The 19542-nt window shown below is 48.5% G+C and overlaps 1 protein-coding gene across 1 annotated transcript in view; it reads right to left on the bottom strand.

Annotated features, from left to right (window-relative positions):
* PRR12 (proline rich 12) overlaps window positions 1-19542 on the bottom strand; it is a 115604-nt gene that overhangs the window by 12151 nt on the left and 83911 nt on the right. Inside the window, exons 7-9 of the mRNA XM_044281590.1 lie at window positions 10265-10381; window positions 5088-5221; window positions 2318-4035 (exon numbers count right to left, since the gene is read on the bottom strand). Coding sequence (XP_044137525.1) covers window positions 2318-4035; window positions 5088-5221; window positions 10265-10381 — 1969 coding nt within the window. The remainder of the gene's footprint in view (window positions 1-2317; window positions 4036-5087; window positions 5222-10264; window positions 10382-19542) is intronic.

Here is a 19542-nt window from a genome sequence, read left to right as displayed (position 1 = left end):
CTTGCTACTCCCCGCAGGCCACTGAAGTCACGATTATGTCACGTGGCCCGGGCGCAGCTCAGCCCTATTCACTTTGATGGGGCTGAGGTGCAACAACAGCAGTGCCCTAGCAACAATTTTCTCAATAATCAGAAACCTATGAAGATGGGACCAGGACCATGATGTTCAACTGTCAGGCGCGTGTCTCAGGTGAAATGGTTTTATTGTGACGTATCTGATGACATAGCCCATTTAAGGAAGGCCTGTCACTCTCCTGACATGCCTGTTTTAATAGCATTCCCCGTGTAATAATTCTGGAGCATCTATTCTTAGGACTATGTTGTGCCATTCCTTTATTATTCCTGCAAGAAGTATATGAATGATTGATAGCAGTCTGCAGTAAGGGTACAGGGCGCTTACCGATTGGGGGAAGTCCCTCCACAGTTTGACTCTATACAATCGTGCCATTTGTCAGACTGTGCACGGCTGCACCTCCCCCCACCCCCCCTTCCCAACTGGTAACATCCTTCTGTACCCACTGCAGACTGCTAACAATCATTCATAACTTCTGGTAGAAAAAATATAGGAATAGAACAACATAGCATCAGAAGAATAGATGTTCCAGAATGGTTACTATTACATGGGGAATGCAAGTAACTACCAAAACAGACATGTCAGGAGAGGTGACAGGTTCTCTTTAAGTTTAAAAGGGTTGTCCAGGGCCAGAAAAATTGCTGCTTTCTTAAAAAAAAAAAAAGAAAAAACTGCACCGCACTTGTTCACAGGTTGTGTGTGGTATTCACTTCAATGGGGCTGAGCTGTAGTACTAGATGCCAAGGGAATGCCTGCGGGCCCCACTAAGTATAATGGGGTTGGGCGTAGATACGGCCGCATGCCGGCAGACAATGTGGAGGAGAGGCCGGGACACCAACCGTTGCACGCTGAGGTTTGTGTCCGGGCAATTCCTGGCATTGTCTGCCAGAACAGCAGTATTCACACCGGAAATGTGAAAGTAGCCTTAATGGGCTGCAATACCATGCACAACCACTATGTAATGTATGGCGCTGTGCTTGGTATGCCGTGAGGAGGCTGCAGCAACCACCAATCAGATATTGATTACCCATTGATGAGGATAGGCGAACGATATCTGAACTCCCACAAAATCCCTTTCACTATACAGTACAATACTGAGGATGCATAAAATATTTTAAAAAAAAGTTCCTAGATTTTTCTTTTCTAACGCTCCTATGCCGACCCATATGTCTCCAAGGTAATAGATGGCAATTTGTATATTCAGACCTCGCAGTCATATTCTCTCTCATTAGTCTATTGCCTTTTGGTAAAGTATGGTAGATTTGGAGCATGGTCACATGATCTGGCTACACAGAGGTTGTCTGCCATCATGGAGACACATGGGTCTGCATAGGAGCTGAATACATTTTTTTCAAAGGACCTTTATCACATAGTTCTTCATCTTGCATTGCAGATACATTGGGCCAATACATAAATGGCTGCAAAGGTGGACATATCTGTTAAAATGTCCTGAGAGTATGAGCTGTTACTGGATTGCTCCATAACCAGGCCCAGGTCAAGGTGTGTGCAAGTCTATTAGGTTTAAGAGGCCATTTAGTCCTTGGGGTCTTCTTCACTTTATTTTTGGGAGACAAGTCAGAAGTTCCATAGTACACATGACAATGTCTATGAGGAACGTAACCCATTCGCTGATGGACACTGTTTAAAGGTAATATGTGTCACAAAAAAATATTTCTGCCAGTTAAATCCAGATAACAATACATATCCTTTTTTTTCTAATTAGTTTTTATTCTATTTCCTGAACTTTATGGGGGCTGCCATCTTGCCTGAGCATTTAGAGAGTTGCCTTACAGCAGCCACCATGGGCCAATAGACAATAGCTGACTGACTTCTATAGGAGAGTTCTCTAGCCATGCTCTGTGACCTGTGCAGAGTTCAGGAGGGGGCAGATAAGCTTGGATATTACCTAATGTGAATGGTCGATCTTGTGTTATCTACGTATAGGTGATATCAGTCATTGTAATCCTGTCTGTAATGATAAGCAAATAAGTGTAACAAAGTTGTTTGTTTAGACCAAGAAGTGGCGCCTGTTAGGCTTAATGGCCAGTGAAAACACTGAAGGACTGTTTTATGGAAAATTTAAAATAACCACAATACGTTTAACAAAAACAATACGTCATTTTCTGAATACACCTTCCCTCTAAAAGTTATAAGATGCAGAATGACAGGAACATGATCATGTTTTCTCTAGATGATGCCTATTGGCTTCTGATACAGAATGTAAAGCCACCAACCATCAACTTACCTTCTTCACTCTGCTGGTCAGGGGAAGAATCAGAATCAGAAGATGAAGCCACCTCTTTCAGCCATTTTTTCCTCTTCTTCGGTGGTGGTTCAGCCTTTACTTTTGTGTGTTTCTGTTTAGGTTTCAGTGTAACTTTTGCAGGTGTTGGTTCTACTTTGTCTACTTTTTCTACCCTTATGTGTTTTTCAATCTTCTCAGCTCTGACAGGTTTCTCAACTTTGTCATTCTTTGTCACTTTTTCAAGCTTTGGTGATTTTTCCATTCTTTCTAACTTGGGCATCTTCTCCGGCCTTTCAGACTTATCCATTTTTGAAGGCCTGTCTGTCCTGAGAGTTTTAGAAGATCTCTCAGCCCGGACAGGTTTATCAGGTCTCTCAAGCTTGGTTGTCTTCTCTGCTCTGTCTGACCTTGGTGATCTATCTGCTCTCTCTATCTTGCTTGGTTTGTCAGGACGTTCGACCCTCCCAGTTTTGTCTGAGCGTTCCGTCTTTGCATGCTTGTACATCTTTAGACGTTTATCTCCTTTTTCAGTTCTCATCACTTTCTCCTGTGATAACTCTCCCTCAGATCTGTTTGGTACTTCAGATTTTCCTTTTTGTTCTAATGGTTCCGGCTTAGCTTGTTTCTTTGAGGTTTCATTCTTCTCCACTCTACTGGGCATTTCAGGTTTTTCAGTCTTCTTTACCACTTCATCCTTGCCTGGTGCCTCCAATGCATTATCTTTCACAGACTTTTCTGTCAGCAAAGGCAGTTTTCCGGGACATTCACTCTTAGGAGATTTTCGAGCTGTCTCCACTTTTATCTCTGGCTTTAGTTCTGTCTTCTCAGGTTTGACCACGGTTACATTTTTCACCACTTTGACTGCAGCGTTCACCTTCTCTTGTCTTACAGAAGCTGTAGGCTTAACAACAGGTTCTACTTTGTCCTGCTTTGCTGTTGGAGAGCTTTTTTCTGGTTTACGATTACGTTCAGATTTTTCTTGTCTTCCAGCTGAGGAAACCTTTTCTGTCTTTGTTATGCGTTCTGGCTTCTCTTGCTTACCACTTGTGGTAACCTTCTCAGACTTTGTACCTAGTTCCAATGTTTCTAGCCTTCCAGCAGATGAAATCCTTTCAGGCTTTGTAGTAAACTCTTGTTTTTCAGATCGTGCCACATGCGGGCTTTTTATAGTTTTCACAGCTACGTCTGTTTTTTCCAATTTTGTCACTGGTTCGGCTTTCTCAGGCGTCAATGCAGGTTCCGTTTTTTCTGGTTTTGCCATTGGTTCACTCTTTTCTGCTTTGACGACTGGCTCGGCTTTATCAGGCTTCAACATAACTCCTATTTTATCCTTCTTTACTGCTGGCTCACAAATATCATTCTCAGCCACTGCTTCATTGTCATTCTGGATCAAGGGCTCTGTCTTTTCCACTGGTTCATCTTTTTCCATTTCTACAGTAGGCGCTTCCTTTATTACTTTGGTTGCAAGGTTCTGCTGTTCTTGGTCTTCACCTCCATTTGTTTTTTCAGAATGGCACACAGTTTCATTCTTTTCTATGTTCTCCACTTCTTCGACATTGTCAGGCTTTTCCAGTCTCTCTGTTTTCTCTCCTGCCTCCATTTTTTCAGGTCTTTGAACAGGCTCCAATTTGACCAAACGCTCTGGTTTATCACATTTCTCTGGCTTGGTCACAGCAACTGGACTTTTAGATCCTGGTGCTTTTGTTTGACTTTGCCTCCTGTAAGAGATGCATAAATATGACAGCATTAGAGAATACAATAACTGCATATACCATGAATGATAATATTTAAAACGTCGGTCTGTATTTGGTTGTAAATGATCATTTTCAACCAAATTAAACCAGTCCATCGTTCTGAAAACCTCCTGCACTTATTGTAGAATTTTTCTCTATGGATGGTCATTATCATGAATTCATAGCATGCAAATGTCAACTCGGGATTCCCTTGCATATGTAGAGGAAAAAATACAAATGTCCAGCTAAAGTGCAACATACCTTTATAACATTAATAATTCTCAGCATGGGGATTTCAAATAGTGGTCCCAGGCCCACAAACCCATTTACTGAAAACTATTACATTACAGCATACCCTATCAAACCAAATCATGCTTGGAAAATGTTCAGCTGTCAGGTAATCCATTATTAAAAGGGAGAATACGATGTATACAGTTCTGCTGCCAAAACAATATCTGACCTTCTGATGGAAGTCTCATAGTGAGGACATGCACCAAGGTCTGCAGCAGAGCAGTCTTTAATTCCCCCACTGCTGTGTAACTCAATGAATCACGTCAGTTGCTTTCATCAAATCTGTAATTATCTTATATGATTCAGGTATTACGTTTTCTTTTGTGGGACATGGGTTATCAGCTATATATATACATATATATATATATATATATATATATATACACACCGAAAGGGTCGCTGTACTTTCAGTAAACTTTTGATATTTCATAGGGACATATCACAAGTTTATACTGGTTGGGGTCTGAGCGCTGAGACCCCTTACCGATATCTAAAATTAGGGGAGAGAAGTGCTCACTTAGTGTGCGCTCCCTCTCCCCTCGTTCTAAAGATCGGTGGGGGTCTCAGCGCTCAGAAACCCACCGATTGAAATTTTTGATATGTCCATGTGACATATCAAAATTCCACTGAAAGTAAAGTGACCATTTAAGGCTTCGGATTTCTAATCACTTAATTTGCAAGACTTATGACAATTACGTGAAAGCATAAAGCTTAGAGATGAAACCCTGAAGTATCAAACACGTTACCTCATGGTCTGGAGGGGACGATGCCAAGGCTTTCTAGAACATACTCTCACATAGTCCTTTTTGTTGATATTCTCAAGGAACTTGACATACAGTCGCTGGTAGCGGTTTTTGGCATCTCCAAAGTATCCCAAATACTAAGTGTAAAAAACACAAAGAAAAATTATCTAGTGTCAGTACAGGTAATAGCTCTAAGGGGTTCTCATAATATCCCAGGGGAATGTTTTTAATGTGTCGCATAGTTTATGATTAGGGATAAGTGGACACATGGATGTTCGGGTTCGGGTCCCGAACTTGACCTGAACCCCATTGAAGTAAATGGGGACCGGAACTTTGGTGCACTAAAATGGCTGTAAAATAGTCATAGTAAGGGCTAGAGGGCTGCAAAAGGAAGCTAAATGGGGGTAAGAGTAGGACAACTGCCCTGCAACCAAATGTGCATAGGGAAATTACTTAAAATAACATAGAATAGAAAAAATAATAAAAAAAATAATCTTGTACTAGGAGGCGGAAATCAAAGTGGAGTAGGAGGTTGAGGAGGCGGTAGACGTGGCGGTTTAGGTGGAATTTTTAATAAATTTGGGAAGGCCCAAAAACATTGGGAAATGGAAAAGAGAACGCAAAGAGAAAGTGCGCTGGAGTATAACAATGGCTGGGTGCTTCCGGAATACTTGTCTACTCAGCATAAGGTACGGACAAGTCCTGTGGGATCCCTGCCTGGTTCATTTTAATGAATGTGAGCTTGTCCATTGTGATTGTCTGTGATCACCCCCGTGTGCACACGTACTGTTCTACCATGTTGCTGAAATGATGCCTCCTGCTAAGACGTTCTGTATCAGCTGGTGGTGCTGGTTGTTGTGGCTTGCTGACAAAGCTTTTCCACATTTCGGCCAAGCTAACCCTCCCTTCTGGAGGTGCTGGCAGTGCCCCAGCTGCGTTGGCGACTTCTTCCTCCTCCTCTGCCTTCGCCTTGTGCTTCCACTGTGCCCCCGTTGTCAGGTGGGAATGCTATTAGCAGGGCATCTACCAGCGTACGCTTGTACTCGCGAATCTTCAGATCACACTACAGAGACTGAATTAAGGACGGCACGTTGTCCTTGTAGCGGGGATACAGCAGGGTGGCCAACCAGTAATTGACACTAGTTAGGATGTGGGCAACTCGGCGGTCGTTGCGCAGGCACTGCAGCATGTAGTCGCTCATGTGTGCCATGCTGCCCAGAGGCAACAACAACCTGTCCTCTGTGGGAGGTGTATCGTCTGTGTCCTCTGTATCCCCCCCATCCACGCTCCAGTGATGCCCATGTGCTGCTTTAGGTGCCACCCTGCTGTGAACACTGTTCCTCCTCCTTCTCCTCATCCTCCAGAAGTGTGTCCTGGCTGGACAGTTGTGTACATGGCCTCTGTTGGTGCAGGAACCCACCCTCCAAGCCACTTGTGAATGACTGGCCTGATAACAGTGGAAATGATCCCTCTTCCATCATCGCCCAAAGCAGTTTTTCAAGGAGACATAGAAGTGGGATAGTAACGCAGAGGACGGCTTCGTCGGCACTGGCCATGTTGGTGGAGTACTCGAAACAGCAGAATACGGCATACACGTCCCGCATGGAGGCCCATTCGTTGGTGGTGAAGTGGGGATGTTCTACAGAGCGACTCACCAATGTGTGCTGCAGCTGAAACTCCACTATCACCTGCTGCTGCTCGCACAGTCTGGCCAGCATGTGCAAGGTGGAGTTCCACCTTGTGGGTATGTGGTATATGAGGCGGTAAGCAGGAAGGCCGAAGTTAGGCTGCATCGCAGACAGGCGAGAACGCAGAAAGCGCGCACAGACGGCCCGCACTTTGTGCAGCAGCTCTGACATATCGGGGTAATTTTTCAGGAACTTTTGCACCACCAAATTCAGCACATGCGTCAGGCAAGGGATGTGCGTCAAATCGGCTAGGCCCAGAGCTACTATGAGATTTCGCCCGTTATCGCACACCCGCAGTCCGGGCTTGAGGCTCAGTGGCACCAACCAATCGGTCTGTTGTTCCATGCCCATCCATGCTCCTGCACGGTATGGGTTTTTTCAAATAAGCCTACTGTCGTTTAGCCCTGGCTGCTGAAGTTGGTGATGCAAGTGTTAGGTTGACCAGATGAGGAGGCGGTAGAGGAGGAAGCGGAGTAGGAGGCAACTAGAAACGTCCTGCAATCCTCGTGGCGGAAGGACATGCGCCAAACTGCCATCCGCCCGAGGCCCAGCCGCCACTGCATTTACCCAGTGTGCAGTTAGTGAGATATAACGTCCCTGCCCATGCTTACTGGTCCACGTATCGGTGGTTATGTGGACCTTGCCACAGATGGCGTTGCGCAGTGCACACCTGATTTTGTCCGCCACTTGGTTGTGCAGGGCAGGGATGGCTCACCTGGAAAAGTAGTGGCAGCCAGGAACCACGTACTGTGGGACAGCCACCTCCATAAGGTTTTTAAAAGTCTCCGTCTCCACCAGACGGAATGACAGCATTTCAAAGGCCAGGAATTTTGAAATGCTGGCATTCAGGGCCAGGGATCGCTGGTGGGTAGGGGGGTACTTCCTCCTTCTCTCCAGTGTTTGGGGGATGGACAGCTGAACGCTTCCATGGGACAGTGTGGAGATGCTTGGTGACTGTGGTGGAGGTGTTGCGGCCACATCCTCTGTTTGCGGGGTGGCAGGTGCCACTGTAATTCCAGAGGGGGAGGAAGAGGCAGAGACTGCAGCAGAAGAGGAAGCAGGAGGAGCCTGAGATCTCTTGTGGTTTTTGAAGTGTGTACTCCTCTGCAGCTCCTGCTTTGCATTTAGATGCCTGGTCATGCAGGTGGTGCTCAGGTTTAGAACATTTATGCCTCTCCTCAGGCTCCAAATGCACTGCATGCAAACCACTTGCATCTTGTTGTCAGCACATTGTCTGAAGAACTGCCACATCAGGGGACTCCTTGGAGCTGGCTTTGATGTGCTCAGTCCCTGGGTGCAGTGGGCAGTAGCAGGCGTACTGGCTAGGGGACGGCCAGTCTGCTTTTGCACCCTGCTCCCACTTTTGCTGTGCGGCTGGCGCTGTGTGACCACCACCTCTTCCTCCGAACTGCACACATCACTCGCATGACCTTGATGCCATGTGGGGTCTAGGACCTCATCATCTTCCACCCACTCTTCACCCATGCACTCCTTGCCGGTCTGCACACTGCAGAAAAATCTGCAGCAGTTGGCACCTGCGTTTTGTCATCAGAGACGTGCTGCGGTGGTCCTCCCATGTCCATATCCTGAAACATATGTGGTTGGGCATCGGTTCACTCAATCTCTTCCACTTATGGGGCAGGGCTAGGTGGATAGCCCACGGAAACCCCGTCAGCAGTCATCAAAAAGTATAAGAGACTGCTGCATGACTTGGGGCTCAGACTGCTTGGCTGATTTGCAGGGGAAGGACGTGAAAGACAGATGCCAATGGGCTGCAGGTGCCAACTTTGCGCTTTCAGCAAGGGACCGGGTGGGAGACAATGTGAAGGAACTGGAGGCACTGTCAGCCACCCAATCTACTACTGCCTCTACTTCTGGTCTCACCATTCATACACCGGTATTCAGGCCTACAAAATAACGCTAAACGTTCTGTCGCCTACGTGCACCTGAGGAAGGCGTTTCACTTGGGCATGTAGCTGGCACAGATTGACCACGTCCTCTCCCTGCAACAGGTGCTCCACCAGCAGCACCACGACCAAAGCCATTTGTCCATGCAGTTCGGCCTGTTATCCTGCAAGTTGATCCAGAGGAAGGCAAAAAACACCTGTGAGGTACAAACCAATTTTTCCCACTTAAGGGAGAATAAATTCCTTCCCGACTCTAATAAGGCAATCAGAATAACTCCCTGGATCAACGACCCCTCTCTAGTAGCTATAGCCTGTATTATTACACTCCAGAAATTCATCCAAGCCCCTCTAGAATTATTTTATTGTACTCGCCATCACCACCTCCTCAGGCAGAGAGTTCCATAGTCTCACTGCTCTTACCGTAAAGAATCCTTTTCTATGTTCGTGTATCTTTCCTCATTCTTTGAGGTCACCCACTGATCTAACAGACAGATTAACTATATTTCCCTGTCACGGATGCAGTGCAGGTGTACCTCACACCAAAAATGGATATATGTCACCCACCGAACTAACAGACAGATTATTATATTTTTGTGTCAGGAATACAAAGATGGTGCATTGCACCCACACAAAAAAATCACTATAAGTCACCCACAGAATTAACAGCCAGATTAATTATTATATTTCTGTGTCAGGGGTGCAAAGCTGGTGTATTGCACCCAAAAGAAAATCACTATATGTCACCCACAGAATAAATAGCCAGATGAGATTCATAACACTCTCCCTCACTTCAGCTGCCTGCTTCCTGTCCCTGCACTACTCAGAGCTGATGGGCGGTGCTACACGTGATCCAGCTTGTATAGAGGCTGGGTCACATGATGCACCAGCCAATCACAGCCATGCCATTACTAGACATGGCTGTGATGGCTTCTAAGTGTCCAAAGCTTAAAAACTTGCTGATTGGCTGCCCTGCAGCCTTTCAACAAGCTTTATTAAATGCCTGAACACTGAACTCAAACCTGAACACGGGTTCGCTCAACTATGATCCTTACTTTGGGAGCATTTTTTATGTAATTTATCTGGGTATGCGGGTACTTGACTTTCCAGCACTGAGAATCAGTGTTCTAGATTATGCCCATGGTTAGCACAAGAACACTCCAGCTACATAGACACATTTTTCTTAAAAAAATAAAATAAAAAAAAGGAGCAAGACAGAGAGAGACCTGTATTCAAGCCACAGCCATGGACATGAGTGTCATGGTTTCTGGGGGGGGGGTCCACATTATCCATACACTGCAATGGAACTGGTGGCTATTCTGTGCAGCACAGAAGACCCACCAGACATATAGATAGTGTCTGGCCATTGGTTCATTTGGGAGGATAGGCACTGAACATACAATATAAAAGTGATATACAAAATAATCTAGTGTTTTTCCATTATCGTAAAACTCACTAATTTGGAGTCAGGCGTCATTTCCCTGATAACAAGCTAGTGACCATGATTCATGGTGATATATCGATTGTATGCTGGGCTCTTTGGCGCTGGATTTGTAGGATTGTTATCAGAGATCATAGAGTAACTTACGTTGCTGGTGGCACAGAACTGACGCTGTCCATCTTTGATTTCAGGAGTGAATTTTTGCAGCAAAGCTTTTTGTACCCGCCAGATTGGAGGTGGCTCCCGCCCAGTTTGCAATGCAAGCTGGAGATGTAAAAAAATTTACATATACTATTAATATACAGTTTGAGAAGGTGGCTACTTTCACACTTGCGGCAGAGTGATCCGGCAAGCAGTTCCGTCGCCGGAACTGCCTGCCGGACCAGGCAAACGGACAGCATTTGTAGACTGATCACAAATGCATTGCAAGAACAGATCAGTCTCTCCGTTTGTCATACGGACAAACTGATCCGTTTCTATTTTTATTTATTTTTTTACGGATCCGGCATTCCGGTATTTTTAAGGCACTAATACATTTCAATGTAAATTAATGCCTGATCCGGCATTCCGGCAACTGATCAGGAATTTTGGACGGAGAGAATACGGCAGCATGCTGCGGTATTTCCTCCGTCCAAAACGCTGTTCAGTGACTGAACTGAAGACATCCTGATGCATACTGAATGGTTTTCTCTCCATTCAGAATGCATGGGGATGAAACTAATCAGTTATTTTCCGGTATTGTGCCGATATGACGAAACTCAGTGCCAGAAAAGAAAAATGCAAGTGTGAAAGTACCCTGAAGGTGGATTCTTTACAGCCTTTGAAGCATTCAACAAGAAACCAGTAAGTAAATAAGGCAAAAAATAAAAAAAAAACATTTTCCATCTATTGTTATTGTTTCCGGCTATTAAGCATTTTGCATTACTGGATTTTAAATCTTTCTACAATAGATCAGTAAATTTACAATAGATACCATGCAGCACATCTGTATGGACTGCCAGCATAGTCTGCTTGTTCACGACTCCCATCCAATAAATGCCCAGCAGAAAATGGAAGAGAATACCAGTTTTGAGAGTTTTGTCTTGCTCAGTGTGGAATTTTACTTATATACAGGTTGTTTTAGATCCATTAAATACACCATTTAGCAATAATCAAAATTTAGTGCAACATTTCAGGTGTGTAACCCCTTCATGACCAGGCCATTTGCCTTTTTTTTTCCATTTAATTATTATTATTTTTTTTTTATCCCAGCCTTCCCAGAGCCATAACCTTTTTATTTTTCTATTCACATAGCCATATGAGGACAGTTTTTTTGCGGTGCAAGTTGTATTTTATTTCTGGGTCAGTATAATTACAACTATACCAAATTTATATAGTTTTTCTTGTTTTAATATAAAAAGTAAATAAAAAAAAACTTTGGGGAAAAAATTATAAATTTTCTTTGCATATTAAGACTTCTATTACCTTTTTATCTCTACAAAGTTCCTGTTTTGCGGGCCGATCTGTACATTTTATTGATAACATTTTGCAGTGTGTGCAGCTTTTTGATAATTTTTTGGGGGAAGGTGAAGTAATAAAAAAAATTTAAAAAAATAAAAAATAGGTGCTTTTCAGTTGTTTTTCCCCATTACGCCATTAGCTGTAATAATCATATGGGTGTTTTTTTGCGAAAAAAGGAGATTTTTTGTATAACTTACCAGTTAAATCTCTTTCTCGCTCTTCCTTGGGGGACACAGACCTTGGGTATAGCTCAGCTCCCTAGGAGGCGTGACACTAAGTAAAACTGTTAAGCCCCTCCTCCATCAGCTATACCCTCAGCCTGGAGATAGAGGCTACCAGTTGCGTGTCCACGTAGTGAAAGGATAACAACCAATAACGGAAACAACCAGCCAGCAACCTAACGGGGAGCCAGACCATAACCCTGTAACCAAACACAGAAGGGTGGGTGCTGTGTCCCCCAAGGAAGAGCGAGAAAGAGATTTAACTGGTAAGTTATACAAAAAATCTCCTTTTCTCGCCCATTTTCCTTGGGGGACACAGACCTTGGGACGTTCAAGAGCAGTCCAAGAAGGGAGGGACCACAAACCCAAGGCGGAACACCACCAAAGCATCAGGAAACCGCTGCCTGCAAAACCAGGCGGCCCAAAGCAGCATCCGCTGATGGATGCGTATGCACCCTATAGAACTTTGTGAAAGTGTGCAGAGAGGACCAAGTGGCTGCTTTGCACAACTGTTCAGCCGAGGCCCGATGCCTCTGCGCCCAGGAAGCTCCGACTGCTCTGGTGGAATGAGCAGTGACGCCGAAAGGCGGAGGTCTGCCCTTGGCTCGATAAGCCTCAGACACCGCCAGTTTAATGAAACGGGCAATAGCCACCTTGGAGACCGCCAACCCTCTGCGCGAACCCTCCGGAACCACAAACAGGGAGTCCGTGCGCCGAAAGGACCCGGTGACCTCCAAGTAAATCCTCAACGCCCTGACCACATCCAGACGGTGCAGTTCCCGTTCTCTGGGGTGGGAAGGAGAGGGACAGAGCGACGGAAGGACGATGTCCTCATTGATGTGAAAGGCGGAGACCACCTTTGGCAGGAAAGTCGGGGGACAGGCCGAAGCACAACCTTATCCTGGTGGAAGATCAGGAAAGGTTCGGAGCAAGAAAGAGCCGCTAACTCCGACACCCGTCGGAGAGACGTGACGGCCACAAGAAAGATGACCTTGCAGGACAGAAGGCGAAGGGAGACCTCCCGTAAAGGCTCGAAGGGGGCTGATTGGAGCGCCGAGAGCACCACATTCAGGTCCCAGGAAGGAACTGGAGGGCGGTACGGCGGAACAGAGTGAGCCACCCCTTGTAAGAAGGTCTTAATTGGCCCTAGAGGGGCCAGGGGACGCTGGAGAAGAATAGACAGCGCCGAAATCTGACCCTTCAGAGAACTGAGGCACAGCCCCAGGTCCAGACCCGACTGGAGGAAGGACAGGATTGTGGGAAGAGAAAACCGGAGAGGTGGGATGCTCCGGGACTCACAGAACCCCAGATAGGACCTCCAAACCCGATAGTAGATCCTAGAGGATACGGGCTTACGAGCCCGGATCATGGTGCGGACTACGTCCGCGGAGAAACCCCGTCGCGTTAAGACGGCGGTCTCAATAGCCACGCCGTCAAACGTAGCGAGCCTAAATGCTCGTGGAAGATCGGTCCCTGAGAGAGAAGGTCTTCCCTGGAGGGCAGTGGCCACGGTGCGTCTGCCAACAGCAACATTAGGTCGGCGTACCAAGACCGGCGGGGCCAATCCGGGGCGATTAGAATCGCGGGGACGCCCTCTGCCGCGATCCTCCGAAGAACCCGTGGCAGGAGGGGAAAAGGAGGAAAGACGTACAGAAGGGAGAATTCGCGCCACGGAAGGACGAGCGCGTCGGCGCCGTATGCCTTCGGGTCCCGTGCCCTGGCCAGGTATAGGGGGACCTTGTGGTTGAATTTGGAGGCCATGAGGTCCACGTCGGGGCGACCCCAGCGAAGACAAAGGGCTTCGAACACCTCTGGGTGCAGGGACCATTCTCCCGGGTCGATGGTGGACCGGCTGAGGAAATCCGCCGCCCAGTTGTCCACCCCCGGGATGTAAATCGCAGATAAGGCCGGCACGTGCGTCTCCGCCCAGAGGAGAATGAGGGTCACCTCTTGCATCGCTGCAGCGCTGCCTCCCTGATGGTTTATGTATGCCACAGCCGTGGCATTGTCCGATTGGATCCGAACAGGGTGGCCCCTCAGCAGATGGGTCCAGTGTCTGAGGGACAGAAGAATCGCCCTCAGTTCCAGAATATTGATTGGAAGTCTGGACTCCGATAGAGACCAAACGCCCTGGACGGACCGGGGAGGGAAAACCCCCCCCCCACCCCCGTAAGCTGGCATCTGTGGTAATCACCAGCCAGTTCAGTGGAAGGAAGGACTTCCCCCTTAGAGGGATATGCAACCACCAGCCGAGGGAAGCCCGAGCCAGGGGAGGCAGAAGAAAGGTCCTGTCCAGACTCCTCGGTGATTTGTCCCAGGCCGACAGAATTGCCCTCTGAAAGGTGCGGGATCGGAATTGTGCGAACGGCACCGCTTCGAAACAGGCAACCATCTTTCCCAACAACCGCATGCTGGATCTGAGGGAAGGGCGGTGATGACGGAGGAGACTGCGAACCGACCCGCGAAGGGCCAGACGCTTGTCCGACGGAAGGCGGACCTCCGCCAACTCTGTATCCAGGAGCATCCCCAGGAAGATCAGCCGTCTGGAGGGGGTAAGGGAAGATTTGGGGTGGTTGATAATCCAACCGAACCGCGTCAGGGTCTCCAGAGTGAGTTCCACACTGCGGGATGTCTGAGAGAAGGAGGGTGCCTTGACCAGGATGTCGTCCAAGTATGGGAGAAGAAAAACACTTCTTGAACGTAGAAGGGCCAAGACAGGGGCCAGGACCTTGGTGAACACTCGAGGAGCCGTCGCCAGACCAAAGGGAAGGGCGACGAATTGGAAGTGATCGTCCCCCACCGCGAAGCGCAGGAAGCGGTGATGACATGGAGCAACCGGAACGTGGAGGTATGCATCCTGAATGTCGATTGAGGCCATGAAATCCCCTCTTTCCAGGGAGGCCACTGCGGACCTGAGAGACTCCATCCGGAATCTCTGCAGTCGGAGAAAACGGTTCAGGCGTTTTAGGTCCAAGATCGGACGCACTGAGCCTTCCTTCTTGGGAACCACAAAGAGGTTCGAGTAGAACCCCCTGAACCTTTCCGTCGGAGGCACAGGGGCGACGACACCCTTGTCCATTAGAGAGTGAATGGCCGCGAAGAAGGCGGCCACTCGTACGGGATCTCGCGGAGGACGGGATCGGAAGAAACGGTCTGGCGGAATGGACGCAAATTCGATTTTGTATCCGCAAGATACAATCTCGAGCGCCCATGCGTCTGAGATGTGGGCCCGCCATACGTTCCTGAATAGGAGAAGGCGGCCCCCCACCCGGGTGGGTGGGGGCGCACCTTCAGGCAGAGGGCTGCTGGCCTGTGGGAGCCCGTGCAGGCTGGGACTTGCGCCAGGTAGGTTGCGTCCGAAAAAACGGCTTCTTGCGTCTATCCTGGGCTGGGCCAGAGGAAGAAGAACTGGCCGCGGGTCTAGACCCGGTGGGCTTGCGAAAGGACCGAAAACGGGACGAACCAGCGCGACCACGGGGGGCGCCCATTGGCCTGGACTGGGGGAGGTGAGTACTCTTCCCACCCGTGGCCTCTGATATAAGTTCGTCCAGACGGGTTCCGAACAGGCGGGAACCCGTGAATGGTAGGCCGGCCAAAGAGCGTTTGGAAGCGGCGTCCGCCGCCCAAACCTTCAGCCAGAGTTCCCTCCTGACAGAAACTGCCAGGGCAGAGGAACGGGCAATGAGGGCACCCGCATCAAGGGAGGCCTCACAGACGAATTTTCCGGCCTGAACAATTAGTTGGGCTAAGGAACGGAGGTCCTGAACAGGGACGACCGACCCTAACTCCCGTTCCAGTTGCAAACCCCATTCAGAGACCGCTTTGCCAACCCAGGCGGAGGCAAAGACCGGTCTAAGGGCCGAACCAGAGGCAGTAAATATGGCCTTGGAGAGGGATTCCGTACGACGGTCCTCAACAGACTGGAGGGAAGATCCGTCCTGTACAGGAATAGTAGTGCTTTTGGACAGGCGAGCCACGGGAGGATCAACCTTAGGCGGGGATGTCCACGTGGTCACAGAATCCGCTGGAAAGGGATAACAAATGTCCAGCTTTTTGGGTGTAATAAAGCGGACGTTAGGCCGAGTCCAAGCCTTGGATACCACAGAAGAAAAATCAGCGTGTATGGGAAAAACCTTGGAGGCCTGTTTGGGGCGGAGAAAGGACACGCCGGCCTGTTCAGAGCTGGGGGGGTCATCGTGTAGCTGAAAGGTATCACGGATGCTAGTGACAAGATGCCCCACCGCGGACGCCAATTTGGACGGAAGCTCTGAGTCCATGTCCACCTCCGAATCCGCCAGTTCTCCCTCAGAAAGCGTATCCCTTTGAGAGGATAGACTTGACTGAGCTCGCACGCATGGCGGAGAGAGCGAAGCATCTGGAGAAGATGTGCGCTCAACCCTTGAACGTTTCTGAGTATGCCGGGCCCTGGAAGATTCGCTGGGAGGCAGGGAACCAGTGGGGGCGGCAGAAACGGTAGTCCCAGCGGGTGCGACAGGGATTGTGGCAGCCTGCGGGAGAGGCGGTCTATCCACGAGACGGCCCACTACGTGTGTAAGGCTTTCCACCGCCTGAGACAGAGACCTAGCCCAGTCAGGGGGTTCAGAGGCACCGGGGGGCGCAGCGGGAAGCGGGCCCTGCACCGGGGCCTGACATGCAAGGCAATGCGGCTCAGATTGCCCACGCGGAAAAAGTTCCTTACAGGCGGTACAGGCATGGTACCAGGGTTTGGGGGCACCTGTGGGATCTGACATGCTGAAGTGTGGTTGTACTCTAATATAGAGACCACAAAGGGTTATAGCAGCTATGACCAGGAGGGTTAGGAGAGGGTTAACTGTCCTACCAGTGCCTCAGAAGAACGTCAGGAGATGGCCCAGATCAGCAGCAGCAGAGAAGCAATGAACAGCAGTGAGCAGCAGAGAGCGCCCACAGAAGCCGAGCGATGTACACAGGAGGTTAGAGTCCCCCACCGTGTCCCAGCTTCCTGTCAGGAGTGAGGAAGCGCGGGAAACCTCAGCAGAAAGCGCGGGTAACAAGCTCCGCCCCCTCCAGCGATTGAAATGTCTCCTGTGAAGGAGAACGTAGCTCTGCCCCCAAAATGACGCGCGCGTAAGCCCCGCCCCCTGCCGGGAACGCTAAGCCCCGCCCCCCGGTCTCGGCGGGAAGGGGGAGAGAGAGAAGAGAAAAAATGGAGTCAGCCCCGAATGAGGGGGGGGGAGAGAAAGATAGCAGCGTGGGGGGGAACGGCGTGGGGGTGCTGAGGATGCTGCTGTGCTGCATTGTCCTGCAGATGAGCGCTCAGAATGAGCGACCACGGGTGCCCCCCTTACCCAGAGGGGTAGATGCTGCAGATAGGGACGGGGTATGGGCTGGAATAGCCATCTCACCGTCCGACGTCTTCACCCTCAGTCCTTTCCAGCAGGGTCGCCCCTTCAGCCACTGGCACCGCAGTGGCAGGAAGCTGGAAGAGGGGCTTGGCGTGCGGGCGACCCCCTAGCTGGCGGGATGTAGGGGAGCCATTGCTGCCCAGATCCTCCTATTGCTTCTGTGGGGGAGGCAGCAGTGCAGATAAGTTGGCACTGGCGCAGCTCAACCCCGGGAGAGCAGAGAGGTCTAATGCGTCTCTGGTATCCCTAGGAAAAAATAAAATAACAAAATTAGAAGAAAAAGTAAAAATAACAAGGAGAAAACAGCCCTGCAGTAGCAGGGAGTGTCTTGCCTCCTTGGACACTAAGCTAAAAACTGGTAGCCTCTATCTCCAGGCTGAGGGTATAGCTGATGGAGGAGGGGCTTAACAGTTTTACTTAGTGTCACGCCTCCTAGGGAGCTGAGCTATACCCAAGGTCTGTGTCCCCCAAGGAAAATGGGCGAGAAAGGGGGAGATTTGAATTTTTTAAAAGTTTTTTTTTTATTTTTAACACTTTTAATAGTTCCCCCAGGGCAGTGTTTCCCAACCAGTGTGCCTCCAGCTGTTACAAAACTACAACTCCCAGCATGGCCGCACAGCCAAATGCTGTCCGGGCATGCTGGGAGTTGTAGTTTTACCACAGCTGGAGGCACACTGGTTGGGAAACACTGCCCTAGGGAACTTAAACGACCAATCATTACATTTCACTGTGTTCCTATGGAGCCCTGGCTTCATAGAAACATAGCTGCGGCAGCCTCATATCATTCAGGAGGACCGAGGCTGCCACACACTATCCAGTGTCCCCGATCTTCACTAGGGGGAGCAGATGTACTGGAAATGCACACTTCTGGGCTCCCAGAAGCCGTGGTCACATTTGAGAGGTTAAATGTGTGCGATCAATGTTATTGTTGATCGCCCCGCTAGTGGATGCTACATTTAATTAGCCGACACTGACGTTGGGCAGTTGGGAAGGGGTTAATCCTTCATCAGGCATTAGTTAGGTCTCCAATAAGGGTTTTGAAGTGGGGTTCAATATTATGTCTTACCTCACACCTCATGTATGTATGTATGCATGTATGTATGTAGAACTTTAATGTGATATGAGTGAAAGAAAAAAATATGATAGTAAACCAGGCTTGAGGCTTCTTACTATTACAGAAAGTAACAAGTGATTCTGCAGGCCACAATCTTGCTAACCCAGGAACCTGTAGTAGATCACAAGGTTTCTCCTTCACTGCTTTCCACTAGATTATAAACCCCTTAGGATCTACACAACGCAGTGTAATAATCTGCCCCTTAAGGCAGAGTAACCACCCGAGACTTTCAAATTACAGGACACTTTGTAATTTACCCATTATGCTCTTTTTTTTATTCTTTTTGCAAATATCTTAGATGATTTATAACAGTCTACAACTTCTGGAGGTTTGGAGTTTATGACAAAGTTCACACAGAAGCTAAAAAAATAAATAAACAGCTTGGTCAAAGCTGCATTTCAGTGAAGCTGCTCAAGGAAATGTCATCTGTACAGCCTCCGAGGACTTTTAACCCACATACTGGCCAAGATTTACTAATGTGTCTGGCACAAAAAATATGTCTAAAAAGAGTCTCAAAATGGCACATCTAGGGTTTCTAAATTCTTTTCCAACATGCCCGACAAGGGGACATAGTTTAGCTGAAAGGGCCAGAGCTTCATGCGAAAGGGTGAGGTGCCTAAGATGCGTTATTTTGCGCCACAATTCTGGCGTAAAAACCTGTCTCAAAATAAGCCAACCAATATTTGGTATAGAGTCAGAAGTGTCTATACCTGCACCACGTTTATCCTTCAGCCTAAGGCCCTGTAATAAATCTGATGCAGGTCTAGAAAACCTGTCTTAGGCTACTTTCACACTAGCGTTCGATCGGATCCGTTCTGAACGGATCCGATCATATTAATGCAGACGGAGGCTCCGTTCAGTACGGATCCGTCTGCATTAATAACTTAGAAAAAATTCTAAGTGTGAAAGTAGCCTGAGCGGATCCGTTCAGACTTTCAATGTAAAGTCAATGGGGGACGGATCGGCTTGAAGATTGAGCCATATGGTGACATCTTCAAGCGGATCCGTTCCCATTGACTTACATTGTAAGTCTGAATGGATCCGCTCGCCTCCGCACAGCCAGGCGGACAGCTGAACGCTGCAAGCAGCGTTCAGCTGTCCGCCTGTCCGTGCGGAGGCGAGCGGAGCAGAGGCTGAACGCCGCCAGACTCATGCAGTCTGAGCGGATCCGCTCCATTTAGACTGCATCAGGGCTGGACGGAGGCG

This window comes from Bufo gargarizans, chromosome 2 (genome assembly GCF_014858855.1).
Source record: "Bufo gargarizans isolate SCDJY-AF-19 chromosome 2, ASM1485885v1, whole genome shotgun sequence".
Classification (NCBI taxonomy): domain Eukaryota; kingdom Metazoa; phylum Chordata; class Amphibia; order Anura; family Bufonidae; genus Bufo; species Bufo gargarizans.
Note: the sequence above shows the minus strand (reverse complement) of the source record. Positions and strands in the feature narration are given on the sequence as shown.